Source organism: Budorcas taxicolor, chromosome 20 (genome assembly GCF_023091745.1).
Source record: "Budorcas taxicolor isolate Tak-1 chromosome 20, Takin1.1, whole genome shotgun sequence".
Taxonomy (NCBI): domain Eukaryota; kingdom Metazoa; phylum Chordata; class Mammalia; order Artiodactyla; family Bovidae; genus Budorcas; species Budorcas taxicolor.
This window is the reverse complement of record NC_068929.1, coordinates 59583304-59609653: the sequence shown is the minus strand read 5'-3', so window position 1 is coordinate 59609653 and position 26350 is coordinate 59583304. Positions and strand designations below refer to the sequence as shown.

Genomic DNA, 26350 nt, shown 5'->3' with positions numbered 1-26350 from the left:
AAGAACTCCTGCTTGACTTAAAATCATCGTGACAACACAGCATGGGAATCAAATGATTTCTAACATATGACAGCAAAAGGAAATGAAATATTTAGGTTTTCTCCAGAGAACTGTAGCTTATCTATGGAATTTAATCTTCTTCCATTGAACATCAACTATATATAAGATCCTCTGAGAGATACCATGTGCGCCTTCAAAGGGCTTAAAAATATCACGTAAACATGGACTTGACATGCTTTGAGTGGTTTGTATGAGCTAAAGGAAAGACTAGGACTGGGGATCTGATTATGAATAAGACACAGTCCTGGCCATCAAAAAGCCCCTTGTCTTTTGAGAAATACAGACACATACATGAATATCAATATAATAAGATTTATGAAAAGATCTTTATCACGGTCTAAAAATTATGACCAGGCACCAAGGCACAACTTTGGAACAGAGTAACTGTAAGCTAGAACTTGAAGAGGAAGTTGGAATATTTTCAAGACAGACTGGTAGGCATTCCAAGCAAATGGAACAAAGTGTGCAAATGCATGAAGTTATCAAGGGATCACAACATGTTTGGAGATCCCCAAGTAGTTAAATAAAGCTCAGATTTAGGGGATTTGTGGAGGAGTAAGAGAGATGGAGGCTAGTTAATCAGGAGATGTCATGTTATGTTAAAGAGTTTGAGTTGTATCCCGTAGATGCTGGGAAGGTTCTGACAGTAAGTGACGTGATCTGATTCTTATCTTGAAAGATAACCCTGGTGGTGGAGTGGCAGGAGATTGAGAAAAGATGAGACAGAGAGACTAATAGACTTTTGTAATAGTTGAGATGAGAAATGCTAAGTGAGAGCCTAAAGCAAGATGGGGTAGGTGGAGGCAGAGAAAGGGTCGACGCAGGAGACATGACAAAGCACTGACTGGCTCTCAGGACTGAAGGAGGGCTGGGAGGGGAGGATAGGGGATGGGCCAGGATGACCCTGGAAGGGGAGGAGAGGGGATGGGCCAGGATGACCCTGGGAGGGGAGGAGAGGGGATGGGCCAGGATGACCCTGGGAGGGGAGGAGAGGGGATGGGCCAGGATGACCCCTGTAGTATTAGGGTTCTCCAGAGAAACAGAGCCAGCACGGTGTGTGTGTGTGTGTAGCGACAAAGGGAGGCAGGTTTAAGGAATCGGTTCATGAAGTTGTGGGCACAGGCAAGTCTGAAGCCTGCAGGGGAGTTTGGGAGGCTGGGAATTCCTACATGAGTTGATGTTCAGCCTTGAGTCCACATGTAGTCTGCAGACAGAATTCCACCTTCCTTAGAGGATTTCAGGTTCTTCTCTTAAGGTCTTCAACAGATTGGTGAGGCCCACAGAAATTATTGAGGGTAATTTGCTTTACTCAGGGTCTACTGCAGATGGTGACTGCAGCCATGAAATTAAAAGACGCTTACTCCTTGGAAGAAAAGTTATGATCAACCTATATAGCATATTCAAAAGCAGAGATATTACTTTGCTGACTAAGGTCCATCTAGTCAAGGCTATGGTTTTTCCAGTAGTCATGTATGGTTGTGAGAGTTGGACTGTGAAAAAGGCTGAGCGCCGAAGAATTGATGCTTTTGAACTGTAGTGTTGGAGAAGACTCTTGAGAGTCCCTTGGACTGCAAGGAGATCCAACCAGTCCATCCTGAAGGAAATCAACCCTGGGATTTCTTTGGAAGGAATGATGCTGAAGCTGAAGCTCCAGTACTTTGGCCACCTCATGCGAAGAGTTGACTCATTGGAAAAGACTCTGATGCTGGGAGGGATTGGGGGCAGGAGGAGAAGGGGACGACAGAGGATGAGATGGCTGGATGGCATCACTGACTCGATGGACGTGAGTCTGGGTGAACTCTGGGAGTTGGTGATAGACAGGGAGGCCTGGTGTGCTGCGATTCATGGGGTCGCAAAGAGTAGGACACGACTGAGTGAACTGAACTGAACTGATATAAATGTTAATCACATTTATATTTATTTATTTATTATTTGTCATATTTATATCATTTCTTGATATTTATATAATTTATTTATCAATAAATTTATTGTTTATTTTTTTATAAAAGTAACTTCACAGCAATATCTAGATTAATGTTTGAACAGCTGGGCACCAAAGCCTGGCTAAGTTGACACATAAAATTAACCATCATCATGGCCCTTTTAAGACTGGTTATATTTTTGCACCCTTACTAAAATGTGAAGTAGAGGGAAATGGCTGGGAACAAATCTGAGGGGGTGGGCATGGTAGGAATAACATCAGCTTGGAAAATGTTGAATTTTAGTTGACCCTGTTGCATGGTCAAATACAACACAGGGACAGATCTGTTTAATGGGCCAAATTTAGAGAGCTTACTGGAAGCCAGAGGACCAGATGAGGCTGTTCCATAAGAGACTGTTCATTCATTCAACAAAAAATGTCTTCTGGGTGTCTCTGTGCTATGGGCCAGACAGACTGGGGGACCATGGTGTACCCAAGGTAAAGTTCCTATCCTTCACAGAGCTGAAATTTTAGAAGGGTTGGCTGGCAATGAGCAAATCTTCATGTAGATATAAAATTTCAAATAGTGACAGGTATAATTTACTGCTGAATAACTGCTGCTGCTGCTGCTGCTAAGTCACTTCAGTCATGTCTGACTCTGTGCAACCCCATAGACAGCAGCCCATCAGGCTCCCCTGTCCCTAGGATTCTCCAGGCAAGAACATCGGAGTGGGTTGCCATTTCAAACCATCCCCAAACTCAGGGGCCTAAAACAACTTTTATGTGCTTATGATTCCATGGGTTGGAGACTGGGGAGAGGCTAGCTGGAGAGGCATGTCTCAGATCCACGCCATGGTGTTGCTGCCTCCACTTATGCATTTGCTGTCAACTGGCATTTGGTGCACGGCAGCTGGAGGAGGCTGCCAGCTGTCCCCGTATGGCCTCTCCAGTAGGCTAGTTCTGGCTTCTCATTTGGCAGCTGGGGTTCCATGAAGGCAATCTAATGTGCAAGCTTTTATCTAGCCTCTGATTGGGTTAATCCTTTAATATCCCAATGGCCAAGGTAAATGGCATGGCTAAGCCCAGAGTCGTCATGAGAGGGGACAACACAAGAGCATGGGATTCATTATGAACTGACCATAAGCAGTGGAAACAGTGACAGACTTTATTTTGGCGGGGGCTCCAAAATCACTGCAGATGGTGACTGCAACCATGAAATTAAAAGACGTTCGCTCCTTGGAAGAAAATTTATGATCAACCTAGACAGTATATTAAAAAGCAGAGACATTACTTTGGCAACAAAGGTCCATCTAGTCAAGGTTATGGTTTTTCCAGTAGTCATGTATGGATGTGAGAGTTGGACTATAAAGAAAGTTGAGCACCAAAAAATTGATGCTTTTGAACTGTGGTGTTGGAGAAGACTCTTGAGAGTTCCTTGGACTGCAAGGAGATCCAACCAGTCCATCCTAAAGGAGATCAGTCCTGAATATTCATTGGAAGGACTGATGGTGAAGCTGAAACTCCAATACTTTGGCCACCTGATGAGAAGAGCTGACCCATTTGATAAGACTCTGATGCTGGGAAAGACTGAAGGCAGGAGGAGACAGAGGATGAGATGGTTGGATGGTATCACTGACTCAATGGACATGGGTTTGAGTAAACTCTGGGAGTTGGTGATGGACAGGGAGGCCTGGCGTGCTGCAGTCTATGGGGTCGCAAAGAGTCGGACACGACTGAGTGACTGAACTGAACTGACTGAACATAAGCATAACAACCTAACATGTGCTAAATGCAATGAAGAAAATCAGAATAGGGCAAAAAGACTATTAACTCAGAAGAAGGGGCTTGAACAGACAGGGTAGTCAGGGAAGTGACTTTTGATCAGAGACCTAAATGAAGGAAGACAGCCAGTCATGTGAAGTTCTGGAGGCAGGGACATGACGGATGGAGGAAGAGCAGGTGCAATGATCCTGAAGCTAGGACCAGCTTGGCATGCTCACTAAACAAGAAGAAGGTTAAAACAAGGAGAGCAGGCTGCACCCAGGCAATGAACAATTATTAATTACTGCTGCGAGGCCAAGTTTTACTTCCTCATAGGTATTTGGCCGTGTTCTGAATTACTGAGTTTGCCAAATAAGTACCATATGGAAAATTTATTATTATTATGTCATTTATTAAGCTTCAATTATATAACTCTCTTTGAAAACAGTTAACCCTTTCCTAAACATCTTGTATGGGCTTCTCTGGTGGCTCAGTGGTAAAGAATTCACCTGGCAATGCAAGGCATAAGGATTCGATCCCTGGGTCTGGAAGATCTCCTGTGGGAAATGGAAACCCACTCCAGAATTCTTGCCTGGGAAATCGGACAGAGGAGCCTGGTGGGGTACAGTCCAGGGGGTCGTAAAGTCAGACATGACTTAGCGACTAAACAACAACAACAAAACCTCTTATACACCTTCAGACATATAATTGTATCTTCTGATTTCAGCTCACTTAAAATTAGTTCAGAAAACAATTCCAAGGCAGAATGAATGTTAAATCACACACAGCACACACTGAGGCCAGGCTATTCTGAGCCGGCCGTGAGACCACATCTGTCACAGCGATTGGGATGATGTTTGGTTGACTTTGCCATGGTTCACTGGACGTGTTTGGTTTTCTCAGGGTCCAGACTTGTGCATTAAAGGGCAGCATGGTGGGAGCCTCACCCTGATCCTCTAGGTCTTTCGGGACGATGCTGATTTCTGCCGTTCTCCCCAGGGCACCCTGTCAGTTTTGACTCACCATCTTGGTCAGGGAGGGGATTCATTTCAGAGCACTCTCCCTGGCCTCTGCACTCTGGTGGTCTTACTCGAAGCCAGGGCACAAATGTGAAGTTGTGCAACTACTAAGCATTTAGGCTCTCAGGAAATGACCACTAGCTGGGGCCACAGACACAGTGGACCCACTGGACATTGGATCTGGCCAGGTCTCCATTTCTAAGTGTGCCTGCTCAATCACATCCAACTGAACAGCAGAAGCCCTACAGGCTTCTGTCTATGAGATTTTCCCAGCAAGCATACTGGAGTGAATTGACATTTCCTTCTCCAGAACTCCACTTGTATTCTAGTTCCAATATTCTTGTACTCTGACAGAGGCCCCTGATTGTGATTAGTGTTTCTAGGTGTCAATGTCTACTAAGACCTTGCCTGCTGGTCACCAAAATTCTTGGGCAACCTTCAGAGTTCATTCAAGTTGTGCAAGAAGGTCCCTTTGGTAAAGGACTGGGAGACCCAAGACCACATACACTTGTATAATGTTGTAGGGTTCCGCCTCCTGCGGATACAGTCTTTCTTCAATCAATGGGCCTGGGTCCAAACACTGGCTCTGATCTGGAACCCTGACAAGTGATGGTGACTTTTTATTGGGATGGCAGCTTCCGCCTTCTGATCATACATCCTTGGCTCCTTTTCACCGTATAGGCTGAGCAATCTCTTGTTGGCTACCCATCTGTCTTGCTCCTAGAGACTCAGTACCTAAGAGGATTTTGAGTTAATTCCCTTTTTGTTGTTGTTTAGTCACTAAGTGGAAAATTCTTAAACAGATGGGAATACCAGACACCTTACCTGTCTCCTGAGAAACTTGTATGCAGAACAAGAAGCAACAGTTAGAACCAGACCAGTTCAAAATTGGGAAAGAAGTAGGTCAAGGCTGTATACCATCTTGACAAATACTTGCTTATTTAACTTATATGCAGCGTACATCATGTGATGTACTGGACTGGATGACTCACAAGTTGGAATCAAGATTGCCGGGAGAAATAGCAACAGCTCAGATACTCAGCTGAAACCACTTTAATGGCAGAAAACAAAGAAGAAATAAAGAGCCTCTCAATGAAGGTGAAAGAAAGTGAAAAAGCTGGCTTAAATTTCCTTGGTGCCTTGGTGGTTTTTGTTTTTTTTTTTTTGGCTGGAGGAAGAGTTTTCCATATTTGGGAGAAAGAATCTTCATGGATAGTTCTTGTCTGGAGGAGCAGCTATCCACCAAACCATCAGTCTCCCCTTATCTAACATACAGTTGTTACCAAAAAGCCTGAAACTATATTTCCCAGCATCCCCTGCATAGAAGTAATGCTACGTGACCAGATATTGCTGGAGGGTTGTAAGCAGAAGTGATGTCACTTGCAGGCCGTGGAGGTTAAAAGGTGAACTTCCTTACCCAACCAACTGTTCCCATTCTGCTACCTATTTATAAGTAAGATGGCTTGAATGGTAAATGTAGAAGAAAGCAAGGCCTGCATCTGCCTGGGCCCCTGAATAACCACAGGAGCAAAACCATCACCCTCTCTACAGGACACCCATATTGGACGGATATGTAAGTAAGAAATTACCTTTAATTGTATTAGGCAGTCAAATGTAGGAGTTTGTTTGCTAAAGTTACCCTCATACAGTTCAGTTTAGTTCAGTCACTCAGTCGTGTCCGACTCTTTGTGACCCCATGGTCTGCAGCACGCCAGGCCTCCCTGTCCATCATCAACTCCCAGAGTTTACTCAGACTCATGTGCACCAAGTTGGTGATGGCATCCAACCATCTCATCCTCTGTCATCCCCTTCTCCTCCCTCCTTCAATCTTTCCCAGCATCGGGGTCCTTTCCAATGAGTCAGTTCTTTGCATCAGGTGGCCAAAGGATTGAAGTTTCAGCTTCAGTCCTTACAATGAATGTTCAAGACTGATTTTCTTTAGGATGAAATAAATTCTATATCAAATTTACATTAAATCAAATTGTTTCTGCCTCAGTAGATTGTGACCAGATTTGAAGGCATGTTTGTGATGGTCTGACTCAGATACATATTATGGGACAGTATTGAATTCACTCTGGGAGGCCCAGGAACCTAGACAGCTATTCCTCACCATGACTGGAGAGGAAGTATAATAAAATGCAATATTAATGCAGTCAGCATGTACACATTTCCTCCAGTGGCTCAGTGATAAGGAATCTACCTGCAGTATAGGAGATGCAGGAGATGAGGGTTCGATCCCCTAGAGGAGGAAATGGCAACCCACTCCAGTATTCTTGCCTGAAAAATCCCATGGACAGAGGAGCCTGGCAGGCTACATACAGTTCTTGGGGTTGCAAGAGGTGAACATGATTGAGTGACCGAGCAGACAACTTCTTAATTTATGTGGTCATTTAAAATACCAGTCCCTGGGACTTCCCTGGTGGTCCCGTGACTATGATTCTCCTCTCCCAATGCGGGCGGCCCAGGTTTGATCCCTGGTCAGGGAACTAGATCCCACATGTCACAACAAAGACCTAGCATAGCCAAATTTCAAAATAAATAAATAAATAAATGAATACCAGTCCCTGTATTGTGTACATGCCACATACCTCCTTAGGTGCCCTGGCCTGGTCGGACGCCAGGCTCTCAGAGTCAAGTAGCTGATGGCCATTCTGCAGGCCCATCCTTTTCCACCCCTTGAGACTGACCTGTGTCTGTTATCTGGCGGCCTCTGGATCTTCCTGCCACAGATTTGGAGGAAGAGCTCCCCCTACAGGGCATGTGTGTTAATTTCCTGTCGCTGCTGGAACAAGTTAACACAAACTCAGTAGTTGATTCTCTTACAGTTTAGGAGCTCAGACGTTGGAAATGAGGCTCACCGGATAAGACCAAGCTGTCAGCAGGGCTGGTTCCCGCTGAGAGCTCCAAGGGAGAATCCAGCCCACTCCTCCCCCAGCTTCCAGAGGCTGCCAGCATTCCTTGGCTTGTGGCTCCTTCTTTGCATCACTCCAACCTCTTGCTTCCTTCTCCTCTCCTCCTGCTGACTGTGATCTCTTACCTCCTCCTTATGATACGTGAGTACATTGGACCCACACGGATAATGCAGAATAATCTCAAAATCCTCAATTTCATGACATCTGCCAAGTTTCGTTTGCTTTCAGTTCAGTTCAGTCGCTCAGTCGTGTCCGACTCTTTGCGACCCCATGAATCGCAGCATGCCAGGCCTCCCTGTCCATCACTATCTCCCGGAGTTCACTCAGACTCACGTCCATCGAGTCCATGATTCCATCCAGCCATCTCATTCTCGGTCGTCCCCTTCTCCTCCTGCCCCCAATCCCTCCCAGCATCAGAGTCTTTTCCAGTGAGTCAACTCTTCGCATGAGGTGGCCAAAGTATTGGAGTTTCAGCTTTAGCATCATTCCTTTCAAAGAAATCCCAGGGTTGATCTCCTTCAGAATGGACTGGTTGGATCTCCTTGCAGTCCAAGGGACTCTCAAGAGTCTTCTCCAACACCACAGTTCAAAAGCATCAATTCTTCGGCGCTCAGCCTTCTTCACAGTCCAACTCTCACATCCATACATGACCACAGGAAAAACCATAGCCTTGACTAGATGGACCTTAGTTGGCAAAGTAACGTCTCTGCTTTTGAATATACTATCTAGGTTGGTCATAACTTTTCTTCCAAGGAGTAAGCGTCTTTTAATTTCATGGCTGCAGTCACCATCTGCAGTGATTTTGGAGCCCCCCAAAATAAAGTCTGACACTGTTTCCATTCTTTTGCTTTACAAGGTACCATGTTCAAGTCCTGGTGATTAGGATGAGGATTTTTTTTTAACTTTTTATTTTATATTGGAGTACAGCTGATTAACAATGTTCTGATGATTCCAGGTGGATAGCAAAGGGACCCAGCCATACATATACATGTATACATGCTCTCCCAAGCTCCCCTCCCATCCAGGCTGCCATCTATCACCAAGCAGAGTTCCCTGTCCTGTATATAGGGCCTTGTTAGTTACCCATTTTAAATACAGCAGTGTGTACATGTCCATCCCAAACTCTCTAACTGTCCCTTCCCCCCACCTTTGCCCCCATGCCCCTGGTAACTGTAAGTTCATTCTCTAAGTCTGTAAGTCTGTTTCTGTTTTATAAGTACGTTCATTTGTATAATTTCTTTTCAGGTTTGGCATATATGTTTGGCAAGTGATAATCATATGATATTTATCTTTCTCTGCCTGACTTCACTCAGTATGACGGTCTACAGGTCCATTCATGTTGTTTCACATGGCATTATGACATTCTTTTCAATGGCTGAGTAATATCCCATCATATATGTGTACTACATCTTCCTTTAGGATGAGGGTATCTTTGGGGACCACAGTTCAGCCTGCCACCGTGGGGAATATGGCTTCCCACGTGGCTTAAAAGACACCAGATGACATGGAAAGGTGAGGGAGGAAGTGAAAGTCGCTCAGTTGTTGGACTCTTTGCGACCCCATGGACTGAATTCTCCAGGCCAGAACACTGGAGAGGGTAGCCTTTCCCTTCTCCAGGGAATCTTCCCAACCCAGTGATTGAACCCAGGTCTCCCACATTGCAGGCAGATTCTTTACCAACTGAGCCACCAGGGAAGCCCCAGAATACTGGAGCGGGTAGCCTATCTCTTCTCCAGGGGATCTTCCCGACCCAGGAATCGAACCGGGGGCTACTGTATGGCAGGTGCTTTCTTTACCAGCTGAGCTATTGGGGAAGCCCAAAGGTGAGGGGACTGACTCCCTGTGTGGCGAAATTCAACCAATGGGAACCAGGAGGCAGGACCTATCCAAGAAGACATTTCTTTCCTCCTTCCTGGAGGAGAGCTCCAAGGCAGGAATTCCCTGGGGGACTTGTGTAGGGATAACGCCCATGGCCCCAGAGAGGCTCCCGCTGAGCACCCGGGGGATCTCTCACGGTTCCCTGGGAGGCAGCAGCTGGCACAGTGACAAGGTTCTTTGCCTTGCCTCCCATCCTCCTCCACCTCACGGCCTTAACCTTGCTGCCCCGGCACTGGCCTTTTTAAGCCTCAGCAGTTAATCTCTGCCGTGGGCTGTGTTCTCTAGGGAATCTCATCTGCTGTGCCTCCTCCCCCAGCTGAAAGTCACCACTTATTCCTTCACTGATTCAAGAAATAATTACTGAACATCTACTAAGTTCAGACACCGTTCTAGTTAACAGAGCCACAGTGATAAATATAAAACAGTTTCTCTTCTCCTGGAGCTTACACCCTAACTGGGGAAGACATGCAAGAAACCATTAAATAAGAAAATACCATTTGTGGCAAGTGCTATTTAAACCACAGGGATGCGATAAAAGTCTCGCCATTTTATATTTGGTGGTGAAGAAAGGCTTTTCTAGGGAGATGATAATCAAACCAAGACCTGCATGACAAACAGCCATTTGTGCAGAATGAGGGGAAGAAGAGGCGACCTTAATGGCAGGTATCAATTTGCCATCTCACATGGATGATTCTGGGCAGCATGCTCTGGGTGAATAGCAGCAGAAATTTACTTTTAAAAAATTCATGATTCTACCAAGCAACAGAAGGCCAGATGGTTTAAAAGACAAATATTTCAAGCAACGTCTTCCAACTTACAATAGATGGGATTTTCTTTGTCATGAAAGGATATATTTTGTCTTATTAGAAATTAGATTTTTTACACCAAGCATCATTTAAGAGGACCATGAAATTAAAATGATGAGTCTAGCTACTTTACCTGTATGATAAACTGGGCTATAGACCAATTTCCTCCTATTTTTGTTTCTAGGGTTAGCTGACATCTGGTGCCTAAGCTATCTTTCTCCCTATAGCTTTTTTACCTGGTGACTCCAGTACGGTGACTGTTGTACTCCAAAAGCACACATCCCACGAGAGAGTCAAAAAAAAACTGTTGTGTCCATTTTCATGACTTGGCTTTGGGAGTTGAACATTGTTTCTCTGCCACATTCTATTTTTTAGAAAGAGAGGAGAATCGAACTCCACCTTCTTATGGGAGGCTTATCAGAGAATTTGTGGATGCATTGAAAGCCACCATGATTGGTCCCCTGGTCCAAATTATCGACTTCTCTCTTTCATGCACTTCTGAAATTCAGCTAACACACAGTCAGGACTCAGTTCTACTAACTGGGAATCATTCTCCGTGGGTTCTTGGGTCTATCCTCTGAGTCATTATTCTTTCTTTTTCTCTTCATTTTTAATTGAAGGACAATTGCTTTATAGTATTGTGTTGGTTTCTACCAAATATCAGCATGAATAGGCCATTGGTTTACCCATGTCCCCTCCCACTCGAACATCCCTCCCACTCATTATTCTTTAAATGCTATGGATTAGTGACTGATAAGGCTGAGCATGGAAGAATTGATGCTTTTGAACTGTGGTGTTGGAGAAGACTCTTGAAAGTCCCTTGGACTGCAAGGAGATCAAACCAGTCAATCCTAAAGGAAATCCATCCTGAATATTCATTGGAAGGATTGATGCTGAAGCTGAAACTCCAATATTTGACCACCTGATGTGAAGGACTGACTCATTTGAAAAGACCCTGATGCTGGGAAAGATTGAAGGCAGGAAAAGATGGGGATGACAGAGGATGAGATGGTTGCATGGCATCACCAACTCAATGGACATGAGTTTGAATAAGCTCTGGGGGTTGGTGATGGACAGGGAGGCCTGGTGTGCTGCAGTCCATGGGGGTCGCAGAGTCGGACACAACTGAGCAACTGAACAATTACAACAACAGTAATGGCTATGTGCCTCCTATCCTCCCTCTAAAAATTAATGTCCACAGCTGGTATCTTTTGCCAGTCCCATTATGGTATTGGGGGCATAGAAAACTTGTCTCTTTAGTGCAGAGACCTTTCAATCAATAAGACTTTAATCAATGAGCTATACCTGGGGACCACACCCAAGGAGCCTCATTCACAGTTCAGTTCAGTTCAGCTGCTCCGTCATGTCTGACTCTTTGTGATCCCATGAATCGCAGCACGCCAGGCTTCCCTGTCCATCATCAACTCCTGGAGTTCACCCAAACTCATGTCCATTGAGTTGGTAATGCCATCCAGCCATCTCATCTTCTGTCATCCCCTTCTCCTCCTGCCCCCAATCCCTCCCAGCATCAGAGTCTTTTCCAATGAGTCAGCTCTTTACATCAGGTTGCCGAAGTATTAGAGTTTCAGCTTCAGCATCAGTTCTTCCAATGAACACCCAGGACTGATCTCCTTTAGGATGGACTGGTTGGGTCTCCTTGCAGTCCAGGGGACTTTCAAGAGTCTTCTCCCACACCACAGTTCAAAAGCATCAATTCTTTGGCGCTCAGCTTTCTTCACAGTCCAACTTTCACATCCATACATGACCACTGGAAACACCATAGCCTCGACTAGACGGACCTTTGTTGGCAAAGTAACGTCTCTGCTTTTGAATATGCTATCTAGGTTGGTCATAACTTTCCTCCCCAGGAGTAAGTGTCTTTTAATTTCATGGCTGCAATCACTATCTGCAGCAATTTTGGAGCCCCCCAAAAATAAAGTCTAACACTGTTTCCACTGTTTCTCCATCTATTTCCCACAAAGTGATGGGACCAGATGCCATGATCTTCATTTTCTGAATGTTGAGCTTTAAGCCAACTTTTTCATTCTCCTCTTTCACTTTCATCAAGAGGCTTTTTAGTTCCTCTTCACTTTCTGCCATAAGGGTGGTCTCATCTGCATATCTGAGGTTATTGATATTTCTCCCAGCAATCTTGATTCCAGCTTGTGCTTCATCCAGCCCAGCGTTTCTCATGATGTAGTCTGCATAGAAGTTAAATAAGCAGGGTGACAATAGACAGCCTTGACGCACTCCTTTTCCTGTTTGGAACCAGTCTGTTGTTCCATGTCCAGTTCTAACTGTTGCCTCCTGACCTGCATACAGGTTTCTTAAGAGGCAGGTCAAGTGGTCTGGTATTCCCATCTCTTTCAGAATTTTCCACAGTTTATTGTGATCCACACAGTCAAAGGCTTTGGCATAGTCCATAAAGCAGAAATAGATGTTTTTCTGGAACTCTCTTGCTTTTTCGATGATCCAGTGGATGTTGGCAATTCATTCACAGTGGAGCTTGATTTAGATGACAAGGTCTTAGGCCTCAAGCCTGAACTTGATGCCTTGGATAAGACACTGATGGGTCTGGAGAGGGAGGGAGTGGACTTTGTATGAAGGGTGATTTAAAGTTAGTGGCTGAGGAACTCCCCTAGTGGAGGAGCAGTAGGAATCCACCTGCCAATGCAGGAGACCCAGGTTCGATCCCTGATCCAGGAAGATCCCACATGCTCCCAAGCAACGAAGCTTGTGAGCCACAACTACTGAGCCCATGCTCTGCAAGTACTGAAGCCCAAGTGCCTATAGCCTGTGCTGTGCACCAAGAGAAGCCATCACAACCAGAAGCTGAGGCACCACCATGAAGAGCAGCCCACGGTTGCCGGAACTAGAGAAAAGCCCACGCAACAAGAAAGACCCAAAGCAGCCAAAAACAAATACAATTTTTAAAAAACATTTTTTAAAAAAGTAAAAAAAGTTAGTGGCTGAGATGGTCTAAAGACCCTCACACATTATGGTTGAGATTTACAAGACCAACAGTGGGTGACGGTCCACTTGGGGCTTGTCTATCTCTACATAGCCTCCTGACATAATTTTTTCAGCATTGCCGCTTCAGGTAGGGGGATTTCCTGTCAGTTCAGCACACTTACGGTGTGGTTCCCAAGAGAAAGAGCAGGTGAAGATAGGCAGGTGAAGATAGGCCATCTTTGCTGGCCTGGCTTGTAAGCTAGGCAGGATCATTTTCACCACATCCCGTTTATTAGAAGTGGAGTCACTAAGCTGGTATTAGTCGCTCAGTCATATCTCTTTGGGACCCATGGGCTGTAGCCCACCAGGCTCCTCTGTCCATGGGATTTCCCAGGCAAGGTTAGGAGTGGGTTGCCATTTCCTTCTCCAGGGGATCTTCCTGACCCAGGGATTGAACTTGAGTCTCCTGTGACCCCCGCATTGCAGGCGGATTCTTTGCTGCTGAGCCACCAGGGAAGCCTGGAGTCATTATGGCTGGTCTTTTATTCACAAAGTGAGACCTCACCTTCTTATGGTCCAAATATGAGGAAGTTGCAGCATATTTTAAAACTATCCCCCCCCCCCCCCACCACACACACACACACACTAAGCTACAAGGGAGGCTGGGAAATGTATTCTGTAGCTGAGTATCTGTTGCAAGCTAAAGCTTAGGGGAATTTTATTACTATAAGGTAAAAGGAGAGAATGGATAGATGCCTGGTGGATGGTTTGCCATCTCTGCAATAGTCAGCTTTGTGGAGGAATTGACATCTAAATCAGATTGCCAAAGATGAAGAAAACATACAAGGGGAGAAAGGGCGTTTCAGGCAAGGGAAGAACATGAACAGAAACTTGGAGGAGGGAGTAATGTGGGCATGTGTGTCTGTTTACATTAAGAGTGCTTAGCTATTTAGAGAAAGCTGTCGGTGGGATGCTTGCAAACTATGCCCCCTAGGATGGGGGTGGCCTTATGAAGAAACAGAGAGGAAGTATTTGGATTTTAATATAGCTTTGTGATGCGAGCAGGATTTCACATGAACCCAGGTTTGAATTCTCTGTCCATTGTAGTTTTATGATTTTTCAGCCAGCAAGGCAGATTACAAAAATGGCCACAATTCTCCCCACTCTGACTGAGTGACTTGGTAGCAACTCCCATTAAGCCATGGAGTATGTTCCCTCATCTCTTAGTTCTGGTCTGGCATTGGGTTTTGGTTTAGCCAATAGAATGGGGCAGAATTAATCATGTGACTTAACCTAAGTCTCAAGAGACTTTGCCTGCTAGCTTTCTTGAGGTCTTGCCAAAATGTCCTGTGAATCAGCTAACACTAGTTAAGTAGTGGACAAGAGACCCCATAGAGCAGGGGGCCTCAGTTCAGCCACTCAGTCATGTCCTACTCTTTGCGACCCCAGGGGCTGCAGCATGCCGGGTCTCCCTGTCCATCACCAACTCCTGGAGCTTGCTCAAACTCATGTCCATCGAGCTGGTGATGCCATCCAACCATCTCATCCTCTGTCATCCCCTTCTTCTGCCTTCAATCTTTCCAAGCATCAGGGTCTTTTCCAGTGAGTCAGCCCTTCGGATCAGGTGGCCAAAGCATTGACGTTTCAGCTTCAATATCAGTCCTTCCAATGAACACTCAGGGGTGACCTCCTTTAGAATGGACTGGTTGGATCTCCTTGCAGTCCAAGCGACTCTCAAGAGTCTTCTCCCACACCAGAATTCAAAAGCATCAATTATTCGGTGCTCAGCTTTCTTTATGGTCTCTCACAGGCACAGGACAAAGACAAGGCAAGATCAACAAAGAGGACTGGCTGCAGGTGACTTGCAGAGTCATGAGTGAGAGCATCAGGGAAACTGTCCCCTACAGAATCATGCTCTCAATAAAGGCTTGTTGCATTAGCCACTGGGTTCTAGAGTGACTTGTTACACAGCAAAGCTGTTACCGCTAGTTAAATAAATGACCTTCTACACCCCAGTGTCCTCAGCATAAAATAGATTTGCCAGCAACTACATCACGGCCACTGAGGGGACACAATGAGATGATGATGACTGTGTACTTGACACCAAGCCTGAACCATTACATGTGCTGAGCAAATGCTAACTAAGGCCACTAATCACATCAGAGAGAAATGGTCAAGGGAAAACCACAGAGAAAGGGGAGTGTGAGAAGGAATGACTCGTCCTGCTGGCACGAGCTCACATCACACATCACAAACCTGCATTTTCTGGCTCATCATTCACCTTTGAAAACTTTCCTCCTCGAATTCTTGTTTTCTGGATGTTTCAACACATATGCAATGGTCAGCATATGTTAGAATCAACTTCTGGATTCATGTTTTTATAGATTTTATCTCCAGCTAGGCTCAGTTTCTCTCCTGGCTCAGATGGTAAAGAATTTGCCTGTAATGCAGACTTGGATTCGATCCCTGGGTCAGGAAGATCCCCTGGAGAAGGGAATGGCTACCCACTCCAGTATTCTTGCCTGGAGAATTCCATGGACAGAGGAGCCTGGTGGTCCACCGTCCATGTGGTTACAAAGAGTCAGACATGACTAAGTGACTAATACTTTCAACTTTCAGGCTCTAAGCAATTTAGATAATTCTTGGGTTTCTTTGGCAAACCCCACTGAGATGGTGTTTTGCTTTTTTATCCAAACAGCAAGAATGTAGTAAATATTCAGTAAATTAATTAAATTATGTTCTGGTTGGTGTTGTTCTTGGGGTTATCATATCTTTAATCAAGAGGACTATTAAATTTCCTCAGTGTCAAGTAAATGTACAGAGAATGATTTCCCCCAAGACATCAGAGTTAGAGGAATTATTCATTTTCTTTCCTGGCATTCCCAGGAGGGAATAGGGAGACCTCTAATCTGGCAACTGGTTCCCACCAAACAAACGTCTGGATGCCTCTGGGACAGTAGACCCTGTTTATGTCTCAAACTGCTCATCAACTCTGAACCTGTTATTACCTGAAAGAGAAAATAAAAGTGCCTGGGTGAACTAAAGATAGGCACTGTCTCTATACTTTGAAAACATCTTTAATTTCCCCACATCTTTCCCTCACTCAAAATGCTGCAGGCTTTCTAAGCATCTTCCTTTTTACTTCCTTCAGAGGGTTTCCTCTAAGATGCTGCTTTTTATTGAAAAATTTTTTATTGATGTGTCTTTTCTGTTGGGGGTAAAGGACCCAGCTTCTACCAGCTTTGGGGAGCCGACTATGCATCTCGTTTCAACTCTACGTGCAGCAATGTCACCTCGGAGTTTGCAATCAGCCATAGTGGGAATATTGCCACCCTGGAAATCAGCAAACACTACAAAGTGGGACTGTTTTCCCTGGGGAGCCTGGAGATGAATTTATCTGCCAGCAAGTCACTACTGCCAGAACATCGGGTGGTGGAGAATTACAGCTCTTGTCATCCTGAGCTCAGACACTAGGTCTCAGCAGTAAACGTCAGGGTCATCTTCCCACTGCTGGGCAGAAGAATGCTCTAAGTTGGGCTGACGAAAGGGGGGCAAAATTAAAGTAGGGCCAGCTGGCCAAGGTATGTGCCACTGAGTTGGAGCCAGCAATATGGGCTGACACGTGGGTGAGGCTGAGTGTGCATGACAGACAAGGCTGGACGCAGGCGGGCAGAAAGCACAGGGCCTGTAGTAGAGATTCATCGTTTGGTTAGGTTATAGGAGAGTTTTCAGTGCAAGCGTGTATTGGGCTTGCCAGGTGGCACTCTGCCAATGCAGACCTAAGAGACTCGGACTTGGTCCCTGGGTTTGGAAGATCCCCTGGAGTAGACAACCCAGTCCAATATTCTTGCCTGGAGAATCCCATGGATAGAGGAGCCTGGTGGGCTACAGTCCATAGGGTCACCGGACACAACTGAAGCGACTGAGTACGCACGCGTATTTGGATTTATGTTTGATAAAGACATTCTGGGCATCTTGTCTGTAGAGAATAGCATATGGGGTTGGGGTGAAGGGTACCAAAGATGGAAGTATGGAGACCAAGAAAGATGCCATCTGGGGCTGGGGGCTATGACATCGCTTCTGACCTTTGTCCTGACACCTGCTCCATGCCTACAGCTCTGTGCTCAGGCTCCTTGAGGCCGCCCCCCCCCCCCCCAGGAATTCCTCCCCTCTGCCACAGGGCAAGACCCACTCAAGCTGCCCCACTCCTGAGGCTCCCCCTCAAGGGTGCCCCCCACCCGCTCCCAGTCACATGGACCTACGTGCTTTGGGCACCTGGAACACTGCTTCCTGGACTTCCTGGAGCTCACCCGACCACCGCTGTGCGACCTCGTGTGGTCACAGAGCGTCTTCACCTGCATTTGTCTGATCTCCACAACTCCTGGAGAGTTGGGGCCGGGACTTGATCACTATGTCTGGCTAAACTCAGTTTCTGGGGCGTTCCCGGAGGGTACCATGTTGGATTTCTTGGGCACGTGGACAGAAGGCATTTTCTGTCCTGAAGAAGCTCTCGTCAAAATCTAGGGACTGATCAGGTAGAAACCAGATCTGTGCTGAGAGATGCAAGGAGGGCCGATCAGGAAGAGCATTCAATATGGTGGACAAGACAAAGCAACAGATCCCAATCCAGGGGCTCTACTGCATGTCCGACATGTGGAATCAAAATCCCAACTAGAGCCAACAGTTGGTCACAAAGGAGATGGCATACTTCTGTAATTACTTAAAACAGGGGTCCACAAACTCCGTCCACAAAGGACCAGAGTGTAAATACTTGGGCTTTGCAAGAGCTCCTGTCGCAGCTCACCAACTCTGCTGTTGAACGGTAATCACACTTCCAGATGCCACACAGATCAGCAGGTAGAGATGTGCTCCAACAGCTATTTAGAAAGCAGCTGGTCTCTGCTGTAGTTTCCTGACCTCTGACCTAAAAGACCAAACTTACAGACTTGAAAATGGTAATGCCAAACTTAGAATCCAGGTGCAATGCTTTCCCAAATATCATGATGTTTCTCTGGTCAGTTCTACAAAATAGGCATAAAGGTGCTGGTTAAATTTGGGTGAGTGAGTGAAAGTCAGTCAGTCATGTCCAGCCCTGTACGACTCCATGGGCTGCAGCCCGCCAGGCTCCTCTGTCCATGGGATTCTCCAGGCAAGAACACTGGAGTGGGTTGCCATTCCCTTCTCCAGGGAATCTTCCTGACCCAGGGAACAAACCCAGGTCTTCAGTTTTATATATTATTTTGTTCACTATTATTAATAGATAATAAAGTTTAGTGGATGAGAATTTTTATGTTCTTTAAAGCACACATTTGTATACCCAGAGGACACATGTATTTCTAGAATATATCAAAGATTCCAATGGATGAGATAGATTAAACACATAATTTTACTATAAGTGTGTATGTGACCCAACTTAAGGTGCTTAGTAAAAAGTCTCACAAATGTTTGCTTTCTTACATTTCTGAACTGTTTTTAGAGATAAATCAAGTGGGCTTTTTTTTTTTTTCCCTCTCCAAAACTGTCTAGGACACAAAAAGGACTAGGCAACTCTAGAGAGACCATGGGCAATCATATCTAAAATATCCTGGGAGAAAAGGAAGGTGCAAGAGAGTTTATGCTTAAAATGGAAGGGGTTGGGAATGTTTATGTGAGTATATGCTTGGAATATATCTGGAAGGACATTCTAAAAAATGGTAAAAATAATTGTTTCTGGGGAATTAAATTGGGTAAACCAGGGGATCACAGCTGGGTGGAAAAGTCATTTTACTCTCAGTTTGAATAAGAAAAACCCCACCCATGTGTATCATCTAAAAGAATTAAAAATTAGAACAAATGAAAAAACTAGGTTGTCCAAGTTGATGCCTTTCTCTGTAATAAGCAGAGACTCCACATTACTCCACAGGTCACATGCACAACCTATTAGTCTCACACACAATGAGTGCGTGTCAATCTGGTGAAATCAGAATAAACTGCAGATGGAGGAAACTCAGTTTCTTAGCTATGATCTTTTCCGCGATTGTGTGAGATGTTACCCCTGGCGACACCCAGGTGAAGGGTGTAGAGGCCTTTCTGTATGTTCTATTCCAACTTCCCCTGAATCTGTAATAACTTCTAAATAACATGTTAAGTTGAAGCTATTGATGGGTAAAAGCTTCTGTGTAGAGACACCTGGGTCCAAGTCCGGTGCTGCTGCAATGCCTGAGTCAAGTCACTTTGTCTGTCTCTGCCCACTTCCTCGTATGTGATTGGGAGGGTGGGGCACCCTTCTGGGGTATGAGAAGTTACAGAGGAGGTCCTGAGCGGTCGGCAGGGGAAAAGGCACTTCTGCCGGCTGCTCTTGGGGCTTGAAATGAAAACAATGAGAACAACAAAATACCGGAGTCTTAGCTCACCTTTGTTTGGCCACCTTCAGGCTAAGTGCTGGGTGGTGGGGGGGGGGGGGGGGGGGGGGGCACTTGGCTTCGGATCACCTCCTGATCGCTCCTGGGAGGAGGCAGCTCCAGGACACACAGGTGATGAGAAGGACACTGGGGGGACCAGTGACGTCATCTGCCATGTCTGACTGAGGAGCCTGTGTAGGTTCTTTGGGGGAAATTTGTCGCTAAACAAGTTCCCTATGTATTCTGCTCACAAGCAGGTGAGCGGGGCTGCAAGCAGGTGGCAGGACAGAGGCTCTGCCATCAGGCGTCTTGGGGCTCAGCTACAGGAGACGGTCCAACATCCACAATTCAAGTCCTCAGATTTCTGTGATTTCACTGAACCTGGTGTTTTACCTTCTCCGCTTTCTTGGGGTCATGCTCTGTGTCTAAAAAAGCTGCTGAAATGACTATGTGGTTGACATATAGTCCTGATGATCAAGTGCATGAAACACACAGCTTTGGCCCTTTGAAGCCTTAAGCATTAAAATGAAAACCCAACAAAAATACAAACAAAGCTCAAGTGGTATTGAGAGCCACCCCATAAAGAAAAGACACTGAACGTTAGCTAGTATCTTTTATTGTCAGATTTTCTTGAGCCAAGAAACAATGATTCCGTGTGGCTATCCATAGGGATAAGGCAAGTTTCTTCTCTTGTTGGGTAGACTTAGTTGGCCTAAGTCTTTACAAGTTTTCTGTATAAAAATAGAAGTCCAAGACCAGATTATCTTTTGTCTGGTCATAAATGCTGATTTATTTACAGGGGCCTTGTTCAGGCCACCATTATAAACTTGGATAAAATAGGTGTGTATTTTATTAAAGCCTCAGCATTGAACGTCTGGGTCCTTTAAAGATTTGCTCAAGTTGCTTTCAAGGAAGATGACAGCTTTCCCTCATATTCAAACAGGGTTAAGTCACAATCTACCCACAGAGTGATTCAAGCTAACCTTCCAGAAAACATTTTTTAACTTAAACCTCTTAGAAACTGAAGACTCCAAAGTGACTTCATACAGTTCTAAAAACAGCCTTGGAGCCAGCTGTTTAAGAGTGGTTTATAAATAGTTATTTGCAGGCTGCATATCTGTTTATAATACAGCAGACACAGATTGCAGACTTTGCTACACGTAAAACAAAACTGGAGTCAAAAATGTGGCTTTCGAAATACAGCAAAGACAGGAAAAATCCAGGATTCCGGGTTGTTAATAAAAACCACCTTGCAAAGTAACAGTTGAGGACTCTTGACTCTGAACGATTAAAATATACAGATGCTACACAATTCATTGCACATCCTCTTTCCCTTCGCTTTCAAGGCTCGCGGAACAATGATGAAAGTGATGTATGTGTTTATGAACACATGCGTGCACAGGCAAGCGCATGCACATTAAAGATGAAACAAAGAGAAAAAGTTAATAGGCGTCTGTGAGGAAGGCTGCCAGCAGCTCTCCACCTAAAATAGACCATCCCCTCACGTTCTCTCTCCGTCCCCCTCCCCACTCCCTCACCTTCCCTCCCAGGGGAAATCCGGTTAGTGCAGAATTGATGGATCGACGCCCCTCCCCCACCCCAAGCTCAGCAAGCCTTCCCAAAAAGCAGGGGTGAGCATCTATCTCCCTTCAGTAGCACAGTTACAGGGGGTCCGTGTCGGCTCCACGGAGTTAAGGCACTTCTGGCTGCTTTGGTGGCAGCGTGGGTTTCGTTTCCTCTCGTTTTAAGGCATGTATCATCTAAGAGAAGTAAAGCTTTGGAAACTGGTGGTACAGCTGAATACACCGATCGCTGGAATGGACAGGGCGAAAGGTCCCCAAGACACCTCCCTCTGACGAGGGGCTTCTGGAAAGTCTGGGGCGGCCGCAATTCAGACAGCAGACGCGGGCGCCGGCGGGGGCCGAGGAGCAGGGTGGCGCGGGCAGGTTTTGAGTTCGCGTGGACTGGGGCTCCCTTCACCTGGAGCTGCCCTGGCTGCTCACGGAGCGCGAGGTGCTGTAGCGCTTCTTCACGATCATGCTGATGTAGGCTTTCATGAGCTTGGCCACGTCCACCACCTGCCAGGGGAGCAGAGTCAGACCACGGTCACCAAGTGTCCGCAAGGCCAGGGGGCCCAGGCTAACAATCAGACATCCTCCGCCCAGCGCGGGCAAGCGGGGGTCCGTCCCGCCTGCAAAAGCCAGCAGCCTGCCAGCGTGAATCCACTGTGCAGGCCGTGGATTCGGCCCAAAGTTCAACTGCTTTTGCCCTTTTGCTTGTGGTGGGGAGAAGGGACTCGTGGCCTTCCCCCCTGCACCACCTGGTGGTTGCCTGATGTAAAACTGTCACATTTTGCAGATAAAATAAAGCCCCCACCTAATCACATAAAGGGTCTTGGTATGATCAGGGCTGGGATGACTGTCCCCATTGAAAATAAGGGCAACACAACAGAAGCCACAATCACAGCTTTTAAAGACTGGATCCCATCCTGCCAGTCAGTACCTCGTGATACAGCTGGAGAAACAGAACTGAGGGCTGGGGGGGCGGTGGGGGTAGGAGTGGGGAACACCACCTCCCACCCCACCAAGAGCCACCCATGCAGGCTCTGCTCTCTGCCAACTCCGCATGCACAGTAGCTCTTTCATGGTGTGTTCACTGCCGCCCCCTTCTGGCCCATTCCTCTTGATGGTTGGCCTGGGTCCCTGCGGAGACATCCTAACTGGCTTCCACCTCCCTGATCCCTCATCTTCCTTCTAATGCCACCGGACATCCCTGTGAAAGCGCTGTCCTGACACACTATTCACAAAGATCTCACAGCGGTTCTCTGCTCTCTACTGGAGTTGACCAAACCCAGCAGCCGGGCACCAGGGACCCTCCCGTAAGAGCCCCCACCTCCTTCCATCCCACTGCACACCTCCTGCACCACATCTGTCTGTGGTCCAGTCATCACCTCCCAGCTCCTTGCCCTCACTTTACACCAGTAGCCAAATGGGAGGCATGGGATTCACGCCCATTTCTCACCTTTGCTTGTTAACAGCTCCCTGCATGGAGACCTCAACAGGCTTCCTGCATTCTCATCATGATTACTACTACATTTTATGCTTTGGAGTGGGACGGCATATATACAGAGGTGTTTTTGTGATTTTTTTTGTGTTGTGAGAATTAGCTCTTCCCAGGACGGTCTGCCACTCACTCCCTCCTGCTCCTTGGACACTGCCTGGCCCCAGTCTCATGGCTGTGATCCACTGCCACCTTGTTTAACAATTTTCGCAAGGCTTTATTGCCTATATATATATATATATTTTTTTTTTGGTACCTCTATGTCACTTCCCTTTCTCTTCCTGCAAGGGTAAGACGCCCCCCCTGACAGCTGGAAACCAGATTTCTTCATTTCTGTGTCACTTGTTTTCCCTTCTTTTCCTGCAAGGGTAAAATCCCCTGACAGCTGGAAACCAAATTTCTCCATTGCAAAGGTATACAGAAGAAACGTGGGACTGTCAGATTTTGGCTTGTGAGAAACCTGCAGCAGGGGAGGGACCACCATACTGTATTTTCCTGTGTCTCAGAGCGAAATATGCAAACAAAGCTATTTGGTCAAAAGCATCAGGAAACGGGATGTTGTCTTGCTAGTTCATCAAGGCCACAGACGAAAGATTTGCCTCCTACCTCACTGGTTTCAAACAGCAGCTCCCTCTCATCGACGACGATCTTGTAGGTGTTGGCCAGGGGGGCACCGAAGGAGAGGATGTGTTCGTACTGGAAGACTTCCAACGGCCTCCCCTCCCCGCGCTTGTAGACAGAGACCGCATCGGCGCTGACGCCCAGCCAGAGCTCCTGGGGAAAGCCACCTTCCTTGCACTGGGGGGGCAGGCAAGAGTCGGGGCAAGATCAGATCAGCAAAGTCAGAAACAGGACACAGAAACCACAAGATGGGCTCTGAGCCCAGCCCTCTGCAGAGTATTGAACACATTCAATGTGTCTTTATGCAGAGGGCAACTGAAATACAAGACATGAAAAATGGTAGCTCTCTGGCTGTCTTGACTGATTTCTGACCAACTCATCAACCCCACGCATTTGGAGAACACCAACTGGTAAATTCAGCATCTCGCTTGGACTCTCCACCTGTCAATGTCACCACCGTCTTGGCCATGTGAATTAGCTATGAGAAGGTGGCCACAGGCGATAAACTTGACAGTAATTTCCCATCAAATCAAGCAGCCTGTCTATCGCTGCATGCTAAGTGACTTCAGCTGTGTCTGACACTTTGCACCCTACAGACTGTAGCCCACTAGGTTCCTCTGTCCATGGGATTGTCCAGGCAAGAATACTAGAGTGGGTTGCCATGCCCTCCTCCAGGGGATCTTGCCTACCCAGGGATGGAACTGGCATCTCTTATATCTCCTGCACTGGCAGGTGGGTTCTTTACCACTAATGCCCATTCCTGTCTATCTCTAGTTCCACCTCAATCCTGTTTTGGATGGTTGTTCAAATACAAAATCTAGGATCATAGAAGGAAATTCTCCAAATATGTGGTGAGCAGTTTCAGCTCCTCCTGAAAAACACATCTCGTGACAAGTAGCAGCAGTGACATTTTGTGTGTATGGTGGTTGAGCTCATTGGTTTACCAACAGACTTTTTTGCACACATAAGTGGAGAGATAGGAGCTAGGATATAGGGATGACAACACCAGGCAATGGGACTCAAGAGGGATATGCATCGGTGACACAGGAGACGAGGTACTTGTACAGCATCTGACTTATACTTAAAAACAAATGTAACTGACTCAACCAATCAACCCACCCACCCAAAGATGGCATCCAGTGAAAACTCATGGAATAGAGATCAATTATTTAGGGTTTTATAAAGCCTTCTTTAAAAGTCAACAAATAACATGCTGAATGACTCTGATCATAAGAAAGATAGATGCTCGTCTAAACCAAGAGTTGGCAAACTTATCTGTTAAGGAACAGATAGTAAATATTTTAGGTTTTGTGGTATCGGTCACAGCTATTCAACTCTGCCATTTCAGCCTGAAAGCAGCCAGAGAAAAATACATAAAAGAAAGAGCACTGCTGTATTCCAATAAAACTTTACAAAAAAAAAAAAAAAAAGGCAGGCTGCAGTTTGTCAAGGCTTAATCTTGATCATTAATAAAATTTTCTTTCAATAAATGGTCTACTTAAAAAAAGAAAAAGGATATGAATCAGTACTAGGTTGATGCAAACTTAGCCAAACTCCAGTTGTGTAAAAGAAACTTTTCCCTACAAATAGCCATGGGAAAAAAAATTAAAATCCAAGTATATCCAAATTTTCTAATTTTATGGACATAGTGCTAAGATATTTTAAAAAACTTTAATGCAGATTTTTACCAGCACTTTTTCATTGGGTGTACAGTTTGAATAAGCAAGAGTCAGTTATTTAAGAATAGATAATATCTTAATTTTCCACTTGCTTCTAACATTACAAAAGCATTTACCAAAAAGGAGGAAGAATACTTTGGGTGGGTGGGGGCTGAGGTTAAGGGTAAAACTGGGGAGCTCTAACCTACGAGGGCTGAGCTTCCCAGGTTGCGCTAGTGGTAAAGAACCCACATGCCAAAGCAGGAGACATGAGAGACATGGGTTTGATCCCTGGGTGGGGAAGATGCCCTAGAGGAGGGCATGGCAACCCATTCCAGTATTCACCCCTGGAGAATCCATGGACAGAGGAGCCCAGTGGGCTATAGTCCACAGGGTCTCAAGGAGTCTGATATGACCAAAGCAACTTAGCATGCTCGCAACCTCAGAGGGTAAGAGAGCCACGTGTTCTACCCAGTCCTCTTTCCCCGTGACCTTGACCGAGGTCACACTGACTCAGGTGTGCAGCCTGGTCCAGGAAGCAGCAGCCCGCTCTCACCTCCACGTCGAAGAGCGTCGACCCGTACCCAGGCCACTCCTTGATCAAGGCCATGTACTTGGCCATAGCCTGTTCCTGGCTCATGCCCTGGAATTTCTTCCACTTGTCCAGGATGCCAGCCCGCGCGGAGCACACCTCCTCCTTGACCCACATATCCACCATCTGCTCCTCCTCTGCCTTCTGCCGTATCGCCGAGCCCGTCCGGAAGCTCCGCCGCAGGGTCCCCTCCAGGAAGCTTGTGCGCCTCTTCTCCAGCCGCTCCCCTGGCGTGAAGCTCTTGGTGGACTGGCTGATGCGGGCCTTGAGCCTCTGCAGCGAGTAGACCTCCTCCAGGGGCGGCACCGGGGCGTGCGGCGTGTAATCCCCCTGCAGGTACTGGAGCCGCAGGGCAGCCAGCACCTGCAGGTTCTCCTCGGGGGCCGGGTAGTGGCCATGGATGACGGCTTCGTGGGCCTGCAAAGAGGCGGTCGATGGCTTTACAGGGCCAGACACTGCCGTGCGACACGAAGCCCACCTGGCTTGCTCCCTCAAACCATCAGGATTTCTCTCAAATGCCATCTTCCATAAAAGGGTACCTTAACGCCCCTTCGCGGTTTTAAATTTCTCCCTGGCAATGGGTACCACTGGACACGTGTATTTATTATTTCCTCTCCCTCTCACTCCTCCCTGTCCCCAACTAGGACAGTTCCTGGTACAGCAGTTCACATAATACGTATGCAAGTTTCCTTCTACCAGTGAATAAAAGAGCATCCCTCCCTGGTTACAC

The 26350-nt window shown here is 46.4% G+C and overlaps 1 protein-coding gene across 1 annotated transcript in view; it reads right to left on the bottom strand.

The window, feature by feature from the left end:
* Positions 1 to 21349: 21349 nt before the first annotated feature.
* The window catches only part of MYO10 (myosin X), a 256779-nt gene continuing 251778 nt past the window's right edge, over positions 21350 to 26350 (bottom strand). The window contains exons 39-41 of the mRNA XM_052659151.1: positions 25585 to 26037; positions 23356 to 23547; positions 21350 to 21767 (exon numbers count right to left, since the gene is read on the bottom strand). Coding sequence (XP_052515111.1) covers positions 21666 to 21767; positions 23356 to 23547; positions 25585 to 26037 — 747 coding nt within the window. The 3' untranslated portion in view covers positions 21350 to 21665. The remainder of the gene's footprint in view (positions 21768 to 23355; positions 23548 to 25584; positions 26038 to 26350) is intronic.